The 16,356-nt window shown below is 41.9% G+C and overlaps 1 protein-coding gene across 1 annotated transcript in view; it reads left to right on the top strand.

Annotated features, from left to right (window-relative positions):
* Positions 1 to 16,356, top strand: part of LOC103604765 (dedicator of cytokinesis protein 1) — a gene marked incomplete at its 3' end in the record, with an annotated part of 96,949 nt that overhangs the window by 29,185 nt on the left and 51,408 nt on the right. The window contains exon 11 of the mRNA XM_008589333.1: positions 14,995 to 15,067. Coding sequence (XP_008587555.1) covers positions 14,995 to 15,067 — 73 coding nt within the window. The remainder of the gene's footprint in view (positions 1 to 14,994; positions 15,068 to 16,356) is intronic.

Here is a 16,356-nt window from a genome sequence, read left to right as displayed (position 1 = left end):
TACTTTTCATTTAAGAAACTAAAATTAAGATAATATTACAAAGAGTAGCTCATGGGATGTAAAACAGCTTGTTAGAGTGCTATGTGACGGGTGGGTCATCGGGATCTTAGAAACTTCTAGAAAGAAAGTCAGATACTAGAAATAGTGGAGTGATTGGTTCAGCTATATTGAAGGGAAGTTATTTTAAGAAGCAGCAATGACCACATTTAAATTTTTTAAAGGAATCATGATGTTTAGAATTTTATCACATTAGGTTCCACCTAGATTTCTTATTGTGGAAAGAACCACTGGGTTATCTTCCCTTTGGATAATTCCTAATCTCTTTGATGATTGCATTCTTGCGACTGCACAAAGTTGCTTTTCTTTGTACCGTTAATCCCATTTAGAATTTGTAAAAAGTGGTAGGAAGTGTAAATTTTGTGTTTTATTTGCATTTTCCTTTTGGCATACAGACACTGAGAACTCTGAGATTTGGCTTCTTGCAGAAGCATCTCTGTGTGGGCCGTACAGACCACATTGCACCAGGGAGCGCAGCGTAGAATGTTCACTTATAATAGCTCACTTGACAGCGAGGTGGAAGGGTTCAGTTTCTCAGTGTACTGAGAGTGGTGCAGGGTACGGGGTATTCTGAAGACTATGCAGGTGAGCAAAGACTCAGATCTTTAGACTTAGTCAGACTAATTCTGAGGAAGCTTTAAGAATTGTCCATCCATGGGCAAGATGCTAGAAGCTTATGAGCAGGCTTTGAGGGTCAAAGCCCATCTCTGCTGGGGTCAGCGCCCATCTCTGCTGGGGTCAGCATCTTCATTCCTTGGTATATACTCTGGTATGTTAGATAGAATTTTGGGGATTGTACATTACTTAGCTTGTACTCTTTAATCTTTAAATGTCTCGTAGGAACCAAATTCTGTATAATGTGTTCTCCAATTTATATTAAAAGCACCTTTGAATTTAACATTAACTAAAGTCCATATATTACATGTATATTTGAAGAAAAAATCATTTGATACAGTCTCCAATGCTATTTTATACCAAAAACTTTACAACTGGCTTTTTTCCCCCTGTATAGCAAGATAATAGGGAGATGTTTCGAAGCGTGCGGCACATGATCTATGACCTTATTGAATGGCGATCGCAGATTCTTTCTGGCACTCTGCCGCAGGATGAGCTCAAAGAACTGAAGAAGAAGGTCACAGCCAAAATTGATTATGGAAACAGGTTTGTTTATCTGAAACATGATTTCATGCCTAAATTATCCAATATAATAGCATCACTCTAAGCCTTGAGATCAAAATCTCATTTTATCATAAAACAAAATTTCTAACATCAAAATGATATCATGGTTTTCATTTTGAAAAGGATGAAGTATTTTCTATTGGATTCTGAAAATCAGGAGAGGTTCCTGAGTCATTTCTGAAATCTGTTTTTCAAGCGGGAGAGCCAAGAAGCTGGATCTGGGTCGCCTGTCATTTTTGCCATTTCAGATGGGACCCCACGGTGATTCCCCCATCAAGGAACTTTTACTTTCTGCTCACAGTATTTGGCTTTGAGTCTAGACGTGAGGGTGCTGGTGTTCAGTAACAAGTTCCAGGTTTTTTTCCATGCAGTCCTAAGCTCTGAGAGTTGGAATGGACATTAGAGGTCACCATTAAACTTGTCACCAGTGCAGGATTGCCAGATTTCACAAACTGAAATACAGGTCCAGCTAAATTTGAATTCACATAAACAACAAATAGATATTTTGTGCAAGTATGTCTCTTGCAAAGGCTCTAGTCTCTTGCAGGCATCCACCCTGCTCTGCTTGAATGCCATGAGTGACGGTGGGCTCACTCCCCCAGAGCTATGTGTCACAGTGTTAGCATGTGTTTTCTGACGCTGAAAGGAAATGAGCTTCTCTGATGCTAATTCTGCCAGCTTCTGTATCCAGAACGAGGCCATGCTCTTTCCCTCCTAATAACTATTTGGTTGTTCCTGTAATACCAGAACTGCAAGAAGCCTTAAAAATTAGCTTGTCAAGTGGTTTAAATGCTCTTCTATATTTACTTGGAGAACTTTCAAAATACAGAATACTGAGACCCACTCCATAAGATTCTGATGGGTGATGTTTGGGATGCTGGGTGGAAATCTCAGTTTTTAAAAATGGAGTTGGACCTTGCTGGACAGCAGATTGGAAAACTTCTGGTTTAACCTAATCCCCTCATTTCACACACTGGAATGTGGAGGTCAGAGAAGGGAAGGGGTTTGCCTCTAGCCCTTCAGCCGAAAGGAGCCCTGGGTAAACTAAAGAACCTTTCTGTAAAATCAGAATTATCGCATAATTTTGTTTAATGCTAATGGATGCTTTTAACTGTGAAAAGTTTCTTAAGGCGACACTATGAGCAAGATGTAGGGTCTGGATTAGAAATGCTGCAGAAGAAAGTTTTTATTTTTGTTCTCTGGAAAGACTTCTGGTGATGGGATATTAGATATTGTTGCTGTGAAACCCATTTCAAAACTACCTGCTTAAAAAAGCAAACTTTTGGACCTTTGATTTTATCTTCTATTGGAGTATTGTATTTTGAACTTATGTTCAGTGACCAGCTGCTTAATTTGGCTGTAGGCAGCTATCAAAGTACATTATATCATGGAACAATCTAGTTAAGAAAGGAAGTGTTTCCATATGTGATTTACTACTTTGATAGGAAATACAGTCCTTAATAAGACTTTTTTTTTTTTGCCGACGGATCTCCAGGCTCCTCTAAAATTTCTCTAAAACCCAGTACTCTGTGTATATTTTACTAGTCCCTCCTTTAGAAAACAAAATAATGTAAAATAAAATCACATGTTGAACAATTGATCTTAAGATGGTGGATATAATAAGGAGAAGGTGTTTTGTGCCTTTTTTATTGATTACTTAGGTGTTTTCTTTTAACATTGGGGGAGGAGTTCTGGGAACCATTTGAAAATGTGATGAAGATCATGGACCATCTCGCTAGAAATATTCACATATGTAATACACACACAGACACAGACACACAGCATACAATGTTGCACATAATTTCAGGGAGGGTTCCACTCCTGTGTTCTCATAGGTACCTTAGGCTTCCATGGAATTAGTCTAATGGTGTTAGATTACCTTGCTGGGTAAGTTACACCTTCATAATAGAAATTCACTCCAGATTCAGAGACCCAGTTGGGCACTGAGTGCTGAGAACAGTGTGTATGTGGAATGGTTGGCATGACAGGATACTTCATGTGACAGTTTGCATGTGGAGTTCTGGAAGGAGTGTGACCATGAGAGGGTTCTGACACGGAGACTAGGCTGTGGGCTCTTCTAGGGGTTTAGTGTTGGATGATATAAATAAGTTCTCTGCGATTAGTTTTCCTCCTTTGTAAAATGTGTCTGACCATCTCTACTGGCAGAACTGAGGTGATTAGGTGGCTGGATGTACACAGCAGGCTGGCACAGGGCCCAGGCCTCATGCATTCCTTGAGGGAGCCAAATTCCTGGAGGCTTGCAGGACCTTCTAGCTGGACCTCCTTAAAGCCAGGTGTTTGTAGCTGCACCTGCACCAGCACTGACCCTGTCATACCAGAACCAACCCTGCACTTAACAGCAATGACCCTGCCCCTACTAGCACAGACCCCGCCCACTCTAGCACTGACCCCGCCCACACTAACTAGCACTGACCCTGCCCATACAAGCACTGACCCTGCCCATACAAGCACCGATCCCCTCCACTAGCACTGACCCCTACGCACACCAGCATTGACCCCACCTACACCAGCACTCAGTCCCCTAGGAACAGGTTTAGGGCTGGCATAAGCAGTAATATTTGGGAGGGAGGGGTTTTGCCTTTAGTGAAACATGTTACAAAGACAACTAATGAGACCTCTATTAGTCCATTTGTGTTGCTTATAACAGAGTACACGGAACTGGGTGATTTATAAAGAAAATGAAATTTATTGCTTACAGTTTCTGAGTCTGGGAAGTCCAAAATCCATCTGGTGGTGGAGACAGTGACCCAGGGGTCTCACATTGCAAGATGGTGGAAGCAGAGAGAGCAGAGAGAGGAAAAGGCAGAGAGAGGAAATGGGCTTTCCCCTTTCTGAAAGCCCTCTGAACCATGCCCCTCATCACCATTTTTAATCCATTCACTACTGCACGGTGCTACATTCCAGTCACCTCCTCAAGGCCCTATCTTTCAGTTACCATAATAGGATTTCCTACCCCTTAACAGTCACAGTGGGGGCTAAGTTTCTAATATATAAAACTTGGGGGACCCGATTCAAGGCTTCAGCAAATTTTGGGGGAACATAATTCAGTCCAGTATAAGACTGGAAATGGATTTTTTAAAAAAATGTCTTTCTGTTCCTCTTGAGACCCCACAAGCATTGCATCTGCTGAGCTGTTTTCATGGCCCACAAAAACCTCTATTTATTTAAAGCCTGTTTACCCGCGCGCTGCGAACAGGCCCAATTGGCCCTGCTTCACCATCAGCAGAATTTGCTCAATAGATACTAAAAGGAAAAAAATGGGCCTTTGTAATTGCCTTCCAGATGGTGAGGTGGTCCAGCACAAATGAAACATGTTGGACATGTTATCAGACTCATCTCTAGCTTTAAGGCGTGTGACGTCGAGAGAAGTCTGAGATTATTTCGTCTGGATGGAGTGTTTATAGGCAATTCAACTTTCCTCTTAAACTTGTAACTGTTAAAGATGTTCTCTAATTAAAGTGTATCACTTTCAAAAGACTCTCTTTTATTTGTCATATGGTTAAAAAATAATCTGCTTGTATAGACTTGTTAATAGCAGGAATATAATCCCAATGGCAGGGTATGAGAAATCTATGGTTAATTTCCTTCCCTAAGACCTGCGTGTGTTATTAAAAAGAAAACCAGAGTGTACCACCATAACACAACTCTTGATTTCTTTCATTATGTAATTGCCATTGTTTATTCTTTAAAGTAAAAACTGGTAAAGATCACCTGACAATTTTGTTGGATTTGAGAAATCAGAGAGAATGTTGCCAAAAAAATATTTCCAGATATAGACAGGACAGATTGGTTGGCCAGATGTTACTTATGTTTTAAGTTGGCTACTACGTTTAGCCATCTGGCCAGGAAGTTGCTTAACATTATTATTGATAACGTCCGTATGTTTAGTGTTCAAACACAGTAGGACATCTTCATTGAAAACCTTCCAGTGGCCTAGTGTAGGGATCAGAACTGACTCTAGACAGAAGGAAAGCTGTGCAGTGGACCCTGCCAGAGACAGTGGTGAGGACATTGGGAGGTGGGTGTATACTTTAAACTGTCCCTACTTTACACAATACTTAGTAATTCACATTTCACTGGGACTTTGTAGATCTGTGAAATTTCTCATTGGAAGACAAAGTCACTATTGCAATGGAAGTAAAAATTGAGAAATTTTCTTTTTATATTTCCCAAGGTGATACATTTTGAGTTAAAGAAAGTGACCTCACAGAATTATATTTCCTAATAATTTATGGGTGAGCTGACTTCCTATCACATTTTCATCCACTCAATTGTTGAGGCTGAAGTTTGTAGTCTTCTTGGTTTGTTTCCATGAAGTTCTGAATTCTTGTCCTTCTAGAATTCTTGATTTGGACCTGGTGGTTAGAGATGAAGATGGAAACATTTTGGATCCAGAACTAACTAGCACGATTAGTCTCTTCAGAGCTCATGAAATAGCTTCTAAACAAGTGGAGGAAAGATTACAAGAAGAAAAGGTGAGTTCAACTCTGCAATGTGCCATCCACATTTGGATCATATTTTTTCAATAACAGTTTTCAACATTAGTAAAATATCAATCAAGTCTAGAATTTGCACTAGAAAGGAGCCTGAAAAGGAGCAACTAAAGAATGAAGGATAGAATGGAGCCCCAAGGCAGAACATGTTACTGATGACATGAAAGGATTTCATCCCTTGAGGGGCACGTATAGTGTGGTGCGTCATCTTAGGAGACAGAGTCTTATTGACATTGACTTTGTGTTCTCATCTGTCAAATGGGAAGCATACTTGATTCTGCATTTCCTCTCTGATAATGCGGGGGAGTGGTGGGAGGTGGTGACCTTGCAAGGGACTGGGGCAGAGAACATATGTCTTATTGATCTGTTCATTTTCTTTGACCTGTAATGGTATCATGTATATAGTAGATATTCAGAAATTGATTGAATGATTGAGCCATCTGTTATTTCAGCGAGTATTTATTGGGCACCTACTGTGTGCCAGGTGCTGAGGACATAATGATGAATGAGACAGAGCTGTGCTTGGTGTGAGGTTTAGTGTAATGGGGGAACCAAAAATTAAACAAGTAACTACATGTATAATTATCATTCTGATTGATTGGACACCTGAAAGTTTTGTTATCTCTGAAGATGCTTTGTACAAACTGTTATGGAATTGTCACCCTTGCATGGGGTGCTTCTTTTCCAGTTGGGTGGGTGCATGTTTTGGGAATGTGCAGTGGGGACTTGGAAGTGACTGCATGAATGGCTTTGCTGTGTTATGCCAACTAATTCTGCACCTTTTTCTAGTCAGTAGAGAATTAAAAGAGCAAGGGTTAGCAATGAGCGTTGCTGACATTGACATTCTACTTTCTTTCTGTTTACAGTCTCAGAAGCAGAACTTGGATATTAACAGACAAGCCAAGTTTGCTGCCACCCCTTCCCTGGCTTTGTTTGTCAATCTCAAAAATGTGGTTTGTAAAATAGGAGAGGATGCTGAAGTCCTCATGTCTCTCTATGACCCTGTGGAGTCCAGATTCATCAGGTGGGGGACATTTCTTGGCTACTATCTTTCCTCTTTGCTTAGTGTTGGGAAAGTGGCATCAGAACCACCATGAAGTCCCATTTGTGCTGAGAGCCCAGGGACCTCTCCTGAGCAGCCGAGCCGGTGCTATTCTGGATGGCATGATGGCAGCCAGCTGTGCTCCAGGCTGGGGCGCAGGCCTTAGGTGCACGTAGCTATTTGCTCCTAGAGTTGTACTGTAGTCACAGAGACACTCTTATAATATTTTAAGGACCCAGCTGAAGACTGAAGTAATACTTGTTTCCTATGTTGTCTTCATAGGATTTTATATTTACTGAACCCCACTCCCCACCTGCATCCTGAAATACCACTCTTCCCTTTTTTGAAATTTTGGTCTCTGTGAATGCCATTTCTGTGACCTTTGTCCTGTTGCTATTTCTCCCAGATGACTGTCTGAAATAATACGGTGTCTAGGACAGTGCTGGCCACATACAGTCTCTCCGTTAATATTCGTTGAATGAAAACATGGACAATCCAGTGTTCTTGCTTGGCTGTGTAACTTTCTATTCGTCCAGACAGAAACATTGTGGTTAAACTATATGTGAAGCGTGTGTGTGTGTGTGTGTGTGTGTGTGTGTGTGTGTGTGTTAAAACTCCATTACCTTCACTTGGATTCTTCAAAATTTAAAAACTTAGTGTATGACTAAAGCAAAACAAATGAGTGAGTTTCATTCTCCCTTCTGATGAGGACTTTATTTCTTCTTGACTCGGGAGACAGTTTGTATTTTATAGCATGTTTGGTTTCTTGTAGGCTTCGAAGTAAATATGCATTGTGTTGAATTTTACCATTGTCATTCTAAATGAACAAATAGGCTTTTAAAATAATAAACTTTGAAATGCCATTTGCAAATAGTTCCATTACAGTTATAATCCAGGACATCCGAAATTAAAACCTCCCAAAGTTTTTGTGCAGTATATGTTTATTGATGAGTAGCTCTATTTGACATTGTTGATATTTATGAACTTGTAGTTGTCTGTATAATAGACCACAGTGGTATCAACTTTCAGGCAGTGTGGATGTAATTGGGTACCCTGTCATATTTGGAAAATTAATTTGCTTTTATTTTTTTCTTTTTTCAGTGAAAACTACCTGGTTCGCTGGTCAAGTTCGGGATTACCTAAAGATATAGACAGATTGCATAATTTGCGAGCTGTTTTTACGGTAAGTAAAACCCTTAGATGTTTAGTTGAATTGCTGTCCATTCTAATGACTCTTTTTCATGGCTTCCCTCCGATTCTTTACTGCAGTAGCATATGGGTCCTTGGGATGTTCGTAATCCGGGTTAATGTGCATGAACCTCCCTCCTGGAAATCTTCTGAGTCTCCAGCTACACTTAGAATCAACCGTGACAAAGATTTACTCCATTACCGTCAAGCACATCTCTTAAACTTGTATCTTAAGTTCACTCAACATTAATTGACCATTGTTATTCAATTCCTGTTTGTCATGTGAATCACTTATTAAAATGCTAAAAACTGGTCTGAGAAAAGAGTCTCGATCCATCTTTTTACTGTTCTTTTCAATTGAACTTGCATTAAATAATGGTTCTTCAGAACAATATATGGAAATTAATATTTCTAGGACCTTGGAAGCAAAGACCTGAAAAGGGAGAAGATCAGTTTTGTCTGTCAGATTGTTCGAGTGGGTCGCATGGAGCTGAGAGAAAACAACACGAGGAAGCTGACCTCGGGGCTGCGGCGACCTTTCGGAGTGGCCGGTAATCCATTTCTCTCTTTCTCCTTGAGAGCTTCAGATCCTCATTTTCACTTTGAATAAGAGCCACTGTTGAATATTGGGCAGTGGGCAGCTTTGATTTATTAGCTTTTCTGTTGAAGAGAAAAAAACCTATTAGTTCTTTTCTGTGTGGTTTCAAGTCAATCTGCTCAGCTCAGGATGCCTTGGTCCACAAGTTTGAGATGTAAATCATATATTTGGTTTTAAAGCAGATCACATCCTTACCTAGGGGAGACCCTGACCCATATCCTCCACCTATAGGGAAGCCAGTCATTGGAGGTTTTCAGGGCTTCTGGACTTGGTGATTGATTTAGGCGTGGGTTTGCACAGAGCAGTCAACGTAATGAAGGGTAGAAGGGGTGCAAACCACGAAGAGGACACAGTCAGCTTAAAGTAGGTGCTTTTTATGCTCTGCATTGGTGCTCTGTTATTTTTGGTGACAGCACAAGAAAGGTGAGAGACTAGTTATCTTTGCTGAGGAAAGATAACAGTGTCCTCAGGAAGTTCTAATTAGTTGACCTCTTTCAATGTTACCTCATTTTTCATCATTTTATTTATTTATTTATTTTTTGTCTTTTTGTCTTTTTCCGTGTCCGGCAACGGATCGCAACCCTCAGTGTTGCCCCCGTACCGGACCGGGGACCGGCAACGGGATTGCAAACCTCGGCGTTGCTCCCGCGCCTCGCTCAGCCAGTGAGCGGGAACCGGTCTGTATGTGGGATCCGAACCCTCGGGCGGGAGCGCCGCCGCGCTTCACAAGCGGCGCACTATCCAGTGCGCCACCGGGCCGGCCCATCTCTCACTACTTTATGGTTGCAGTGGAATTTTATTACCCACCCTCCTTGTATTTATTCTTGTCCCATTTTGGGATTCTTGGGATTCATATGAATATGTGTGTGAGAAAAGTTTTTGATTCCTGGTACATAGCTGGATTTCTTGCGTGAGCATTCTTCAACTTGGCTACCAGGAAGCTCAGAACTTATTCCTTCCCCCTCTTTTAATTAGGCTTTAGTTTAAGAGAGCAAAATTGAGCAGAAAATACACATAGGTCTCATATACCCCCAACCCCCCATTATCAACATCGCCTGCAGATTGGTGCTTTTATTACAGTCGAACTCATGTTGACACATCGTCATCACCCAGAGTCCATCATCTATATTAGGGTTCACTGTTGATGTTGTGCATTCCGTGGGTTTTAACAGATGAATAATACCAGGTATCCAGTATTACAGTATCACACAGGGTAGTTTCACTGACCTAAAAATCTTCTGTGCTATGCCTGGATTTTTTGGAAAATACATCACATCACTTAAATAAGAACAACATAATGACAATGCTACAGGAGTGAAGAGAAAGAAGCCCGTTAATTCAATTTACTTCCACTTACCGGTAGGGTTCAATAATGGGTGTTCCAGTGACTTTACTGTTGGTGAGTGAGATGTTGAGGGTTAGGTCGCCTTTCTGAGGTCACCACGGCCTTGCACTGGGGAAATCCTCTTACATTTTCGTTCCTTCTTACTTGAATACGTACTTTAATATTGTATCCCTATTTTTCAGAACCTGTAGTGTCTTTTATGTAATCCTATCTTTTAGTTGAAACACCTGTAAATTTTCAGGAATTTTCTTTTCTCTTTCCCACCTCTTTGGTAGTTTTAAGAAAATATTTTATTTTTACCTCAGATGAATTATGCATCACTGAAGTGATCAGAGAAATCTTTGACAATACAAGGGTAGCTCAAAAAGTTTGTGTAAAAATGCAATTAAAAGATAACATGAATTTTTTTTGGTGGCTGGCTGGGAAAAGGGGATTTGAACCCATGACCTTCAGGTTACAAGGCTGCACTCTAACCAACTGAACTAACTGGCCTAATCTTTCCATGAACTCTTTGACGTGCCCTCCTATATGTAAGTCGTGCCTCTTTTCAACACTGATTTTAAAGATTCTCTGGTTATTAGATTAGCTGATTGATTACAGTGATAAGTTCCTGTGAATGTATAGTTAGATTTCTTAAAACCAAGATGAATTCTAGACTGGAGTCTGGCAGTTTTCCCTGTCTTTGGATTAAAATGGGAATTTTTTTCAGCTTTTGTTGGTTCAATTTTGATCCTCCAGGAAGTCCTAGGCAGTGGCTGGTGGGGGTGGGGTGGGCGGTCACAGACCTCACTGACATCACTGTGGCCTTTCACTGTATAGAACATGCTCTTCTATGCTTGGTGGGGTCTGGACTTAGGTTGGGGCCCCCAGCTTCTGAAGTTCTCCCTGGATTATTTACATCCAGGTTATTCCCTGGGGCAGGGCAGGCAGCCCTGACAAAGTTCCCTGTTTTTGGAGATCCCGCCTGGGTAGCGTCGGCAGAGCCACCTGGCCTCTCCCTGGTTCCAGGAGCTTGGGTCCCTGGCTGCGAGGCCACCACTGTCTTTTCCCCTGATTTCTGCTGACCACGTGGTTGCTCCCTGTGGTCCCTGGTTCTTCCTGTCTGGACTGGTCTCTGGTCTCTTGTCCCTGATACCCACCAGTCTTGGGGCTCCTGGAAACCCACCCAGGGCCACGCTCTAGCCTTGCTAGAGCTTTCTGTCTGTGAATTCTCCAGAGTGTGGACTCTGCCTGCTGCTCTGCTCTGATGAGAACGTGGGGACTTCCTCCTGCTTTGAGGTTGCACAGACTTGTGAGAAATGCTTCAGAGACCCTCAGGAGGCATTTGTGGTCCTCTCAGAAGATTCCAGACTGGCAGTGGTTAATGTCGGGCTTCCCCTGTCAGCTGAATGGCGTCTCTCTGCTCCCTTCCGGTGCAGCAGTTACCAGCAATTGCTTACACACCCAGGTGGTGGGGACCTGTTCATCCCTGGGTCCCGAACACTGAGTGGTTTTGGCCTCCTTGTTTGCTCCAGAAAGGCCAGCTTTCCTAGACCTGCTTAGCTGGAGTGTTTTTGTAAATAATAAGTGAGGATCTGAGCATTCTGCTTGTGTAGTTTCCAGTTTCCCACTAGTACCTCTACTCCGAGACAGGAGGGAGTACATTTCCTTGTGTGATTTGGCTATATACATTTTTGGCACAAAAAGTAAATATGTTGATGTGGCAGCTCTCAACCCTAACTGAATATGGGAAAAATCTGGGGAGCTATTAAGAAATATTTTGGCCCAGGCCCTACCCCCTGTTTAATTAAACCACAATCTCTGCTTTCACCAAAATCGCTCTGCATGAGTCACTATGGGCTACGTGGTGACCGGCAGTATGCTGCCATCAGACCGCCTGACCCCTCTTTACATGCTGGCCTTCAGCACATCCAGGGGGGCGTTCTGAGTCACGCAGTGCACCCTCCAACCCGTGTTCTCTTTCTTAAGAAGAGTTGCAGGCTGGCCGATTAGCTCAGTTGGTTAAAATGTGGGGCTAACACCAAGGTTAAAAAAAGGGTCACTTCTTATATCTGAGAAGGTCGATCGGCGTTTTGTAATCATATTCTGCCCATTCATATGCAGCTTCAATTTCCACATGCAAATTTGATTTTGAGGCTTTCTCCAAATGACTTCTGCTTGTCTGTGTCAACAGATCCCAGCTCCTTAAAATGAGAAAAGGATTCGTGGACCTTTAAGCCTATAATTCTTAGTCTTCTATTGTAAAGAATGTCACATTTCTTTTTTTGTAAACCTTTTTATAATGTGAAAGTGATAGAAAATTGTAAAAGTCATGGAAATTTTATGGGAAAGAAAGATAAGTGTAATTAAATAAATCATTCATAATTCTGCATAGCCCTTGTAGTACCTCATGATTATTCTGGTATATTTCTTTCTAATTTTTTTCTCTGTGTGTGGTATATACTTTTTAAAAACAATATTAGATCCTACTGTATACTTTTTGTTAATTTATTCCTTTTTAATGTCTGTTTAGTCTTTTTTTAATTTACCATTTAACCATTTTTAGGTGTACAGTTCAGTAGAAAGTATATTCACATTGCATATGTGTACTTGTCTTTCTAAATAACTTAATGTTGTATCGTGAACATTATGTTTTATTAAGTATCATTCAGAAATTAGGCTATTCAGTGCCATAGTCTACGGCTATGTCATTATCTCAGCAGTCCTTCACTTTTGAGCTCTGAGGGTCTTTCAGCTTTGTGGCATAGTAGGTCTGCAGTGAGCATCCCTAAATTTGAAGCATCTCCTTCTGACCATTTGTGGAGGGTAAATCCCTAGCAGTGGAACTGCTGAGTCAGAGGCTGTGTGGGGCTTTGTGCCCAGGTGTTGTGAGGGAGTTGTACCAGCAGGACTGAGCCGCCCAGCCCCTCTCTGCAGCGAGATTCTCACCTGTCCCTTCTGTTTGTCTAGTCCTCCACCACTGCCACCTTCCTTCTCCCCCATATATTTCGGCATCTTGCAATGCCCCCAGTTTGCTGGGCCTTTCAGGCCTTCACTGCGTTATATATTTCGGCATCTTGCAATGCCCCCAGTTTGCTGGGCCTTTCACAACCACACTGACTGCAGGAACATAGTGAACCTGGGCTGTCAGTTAGGGGTGTTTCCCCCCAAGTCCTTCATTTCCTCCTTTGGCAACAGGAACATCTTATCCAAACCACAGTGAGAACTTCCTTGGTACAGGCCTGTGTGCTGAATAGCAGTGAAGAGTCCTCTGGAAAGTCTTCGATGACTAGGGACTTCCAAGCTTTCTCCTCTGGAGTTTGGGATGTGTGGGCCTGGAAGTATTGCCATTAGTTAGTGGCAGGACTAAGGCTGTGTCAACATGTGGGTGCTCAGACTGAGCTTGTGTTTCTTGCTTAGTTGCCACCTTCCTGTGTTCCTGGTGTGTTCTGGGGCTGGATGCTGGGGATTTAGCAAGGACGAGCAGGGAGACTCACAATCAGCTGGTGAGCTGAGTCCCATGACAGAGGAGAGAGGTCTGCAGGTACACAGGAAGGCCACCCAGAACGGACTGATGGGCAGGGGATGGCCTGCTAGGTTGAGACTAGCTTTATTCTGGCCGACAGCTGGCCAGATGAGTGGGCTGCTGCTGGAGGGAGCTCTGTTTCATGATTCTGAACTGGTGGTAAAAATGTGGTCTTGGGCATGTGGGCATCTTAATAGGTGGGTGCTGCTATCTAGTGCTAATCAGTCACCCCCAAGAGTGCCCAAAGCTGAGAAAGTCTTCTACCAAGTGACAACTTTACAGGCCATTCATCTGAGCAGCTGTAATTTCATGTTCCAGTTTATTTGGGATTCTTTGACCTATATCTCTAAACTCATGTGCAGGCTCTTTGCTTTGTGAATCTTTTGGTTCAGTGGAATGTGTGTGTGAGTTTTCCTTTAAGACACACTGTGTAGTCTCCTGGGCTCTGCCAAACCAAGCAGGGAATGGGGATGCTGCTTTTCTGCTTCTATAAATCCCTCCCACTCTTTTTTGGAAGGTGGTGGTAGAAATGAAAACTGTCCACGTTTTCATTACATGATGCTAGTGCCTAGCTAGGGGCTTGTGCAAAGAAAACGCACGAGGCATGCTGCTCTCTTATCTATAGTCACGTGTGGTGATTGAGCAAAGACCGAAACAGAGGAAGTACTCAGTGCCATCTGGGGTTATTCTTGGGTTTTCCTGCTCTGCTCATCGTGACAAATGGCAAAAGAAGTTTTGTTTGGAAGGTAGAAAGTGACTCTGGGTTAATCCTTGAATGCAATCAGGGGATGTCTTTTCTTTTAATCCAGGTATAGTGTGCAAGGGATGTCAGCAAGCCCGGACCACCCAGGGGGATGCGTCTGTGAAGGCAGTTTAATAAACTGGAAAGAGCTTGGGCATTGGAGACTTCCTAGCTGTATGACTTTGGGTCTGCTCGCTCATCCCTGTCTCTGAGCCTCAGTTTGTCCCAGTGGTACAGTAGGACTGTGAGCATTAGCTTTTAAGTGTCTTCTTGAAATACTATCTATGGACAACAGCATGTGGTGGGCACTTGGTAAATTGTAGCTACTTGTTTCTTGTTTTATTATTTGGGAAAATGTAGTAACTTATGTGAGGGTCCAGAGCAGGGCAGGCCAGTATGCTAACCACTTGCCACATGTGCCTATTTAAATTTAAATTTGAATGGATGAAATCAAAGTAAAAATTCAGTTCCTCCAGATTTACTTTTCTGTTCTTGCCGCATTTTAGGTGCTCATTGTTGTAGAACATTTCCATCATGACAGAAGGTTCTGTTGGACAGTGCAGCTCTGGGATGACAGTTGGGTCCTGGGCAAGGGGAATTATTTAATAGAACTCTGTCTCTTGTGCTCCCGCCCTGTTTGGGCCAGCATTTTCAGACAACTTAATTTGTCTTTCAAGCATGGGAATAATTTAGACTTGAATACAAGCAAATTCAACCCTACAGCTTAAGCCCTTGTTTGCCAGAAGATATTCTGATGCTCCTTTGTTTGTTTTCAATGATTATAGCATTAAGCAAAACAATCTCTGTTCTTTTCTCATCCCCAGTGATGGATGTAACAGATATAATAAATGGAAAAGTCGATGATGAAGATAAACAACATTTCATTCCCTTTCAGCCGTAAGTATGGGGTAATCCATGTACTTAACCAGATACCATGTGGAAAACCTATGTTCATAATAATTATCTTTGGAATTAAGTTTATAAGTTAAGCACAAGTAGGGATTGATTATTTTATAATAATGAAAAATCTGTTTAGTCACTACTGTAGCACCTGGAAGTTTCTGTAGCCATAAGAATCCTGTGTTAAAGTTTGTTTGTGGAACCTGGAGGTGGATTTTATATGGGATCACTGAATTGCCTTATCCTGTAGAAGGCACAGAGTTACAATTTTGCTCTGAGCGTGAATGTTTCTTTACATAATTGATTTATTCTAGTAGCTATCCACATTTTCAAAACACAGTACTTTCAAATTCATCACAGGAGGTTGCTGTTTTTAAAATAGAAAACCAATCAAAATAATGTTGGATTCTTTTGTAAAGCAAGGAATAATACTTTAAAGCATATAATCATGCTGCTGATTTTTGTTTTGGTTTCTGCTTAAAATGGACCGTATTTGTGCTTCTCATTTCTTAGGGTTTGCCTAGTTCTGACCTGAAGTCTTTAGAACGGTACGGGAAGCTTGGATAGCACTTGGTGGAGAGTCATTAAATTGATTCTCTGATTTGAAGGTAGAACCTGTGGACAAGGTTGAAAGAATCGGTATTTCCCTGGTGAGGGAAGCAAGAGGGTACCTAGATAATGGCTTCTGGCCACTTCAAGGCCACTCCATCTCCTCGGGCAGAGGTGGAGAGAAGGAAAGAGGAATGAAGGTTGTTTAGGTGAATCATAAGAGACAGCTGCCTCCCGGGGGTGTGGAATATCAGAAGAATAATAAATGGTAAGAAGGAGTAGGGCTGCCTTTTGAATGCCCTGCCTTCTCTCTTTTCTCCTTCTTCTGGTTTTACTTAAATGATTTCAGGCTTGAAACACCTTTTATTTTAGGAATTTCACATTGCTTTTGGTATTGTCTGAGAGGGTTTGGGTGGCTGGTGATAATCAGTGGGTAGAGGAGTCCAGTCCTTGGGCCAGGAGATGTGAGATCAGCTTTCCTTTGCCCCACGCATCCTTCATGACAGACCAGCCCATTCTGCTCTTTACATAATTGATTTATTCTAGTAGCTATCCACATTTTCAAAACACAGTACTTTCAAATTCATCACAGGAGGTTGCTGTTTTTAAAATAGAAAACCAATCAAAATAATGTTGGATTCTTTTGTAAAGCAAGGAATAATACTTTAAAGCATATAATCATGCTGCTGATTTTTGTTTTGGTTTCTGCTTAGAGTGGACCATATTTGTGCTTCTCA

This window comes from Galeopterus variegatus, unplaced genomic scaffold (genome assembly GCF_000696425.1).
Source record: "Galeopterus variegatus unplaced genomic scaffold, G_variegatus-3.0.2 Scaffold5379, whole genome shotgun sequence".
NCBI lineage: Eukaryota > Metazoa > Chordata > Mammalia > Dermoptera > Cynocephalidae > Galeopterus > Galeopterus variegatus.
This window is presented reverse-complemented; position numbering and strand designations above follow the sequence as displayed.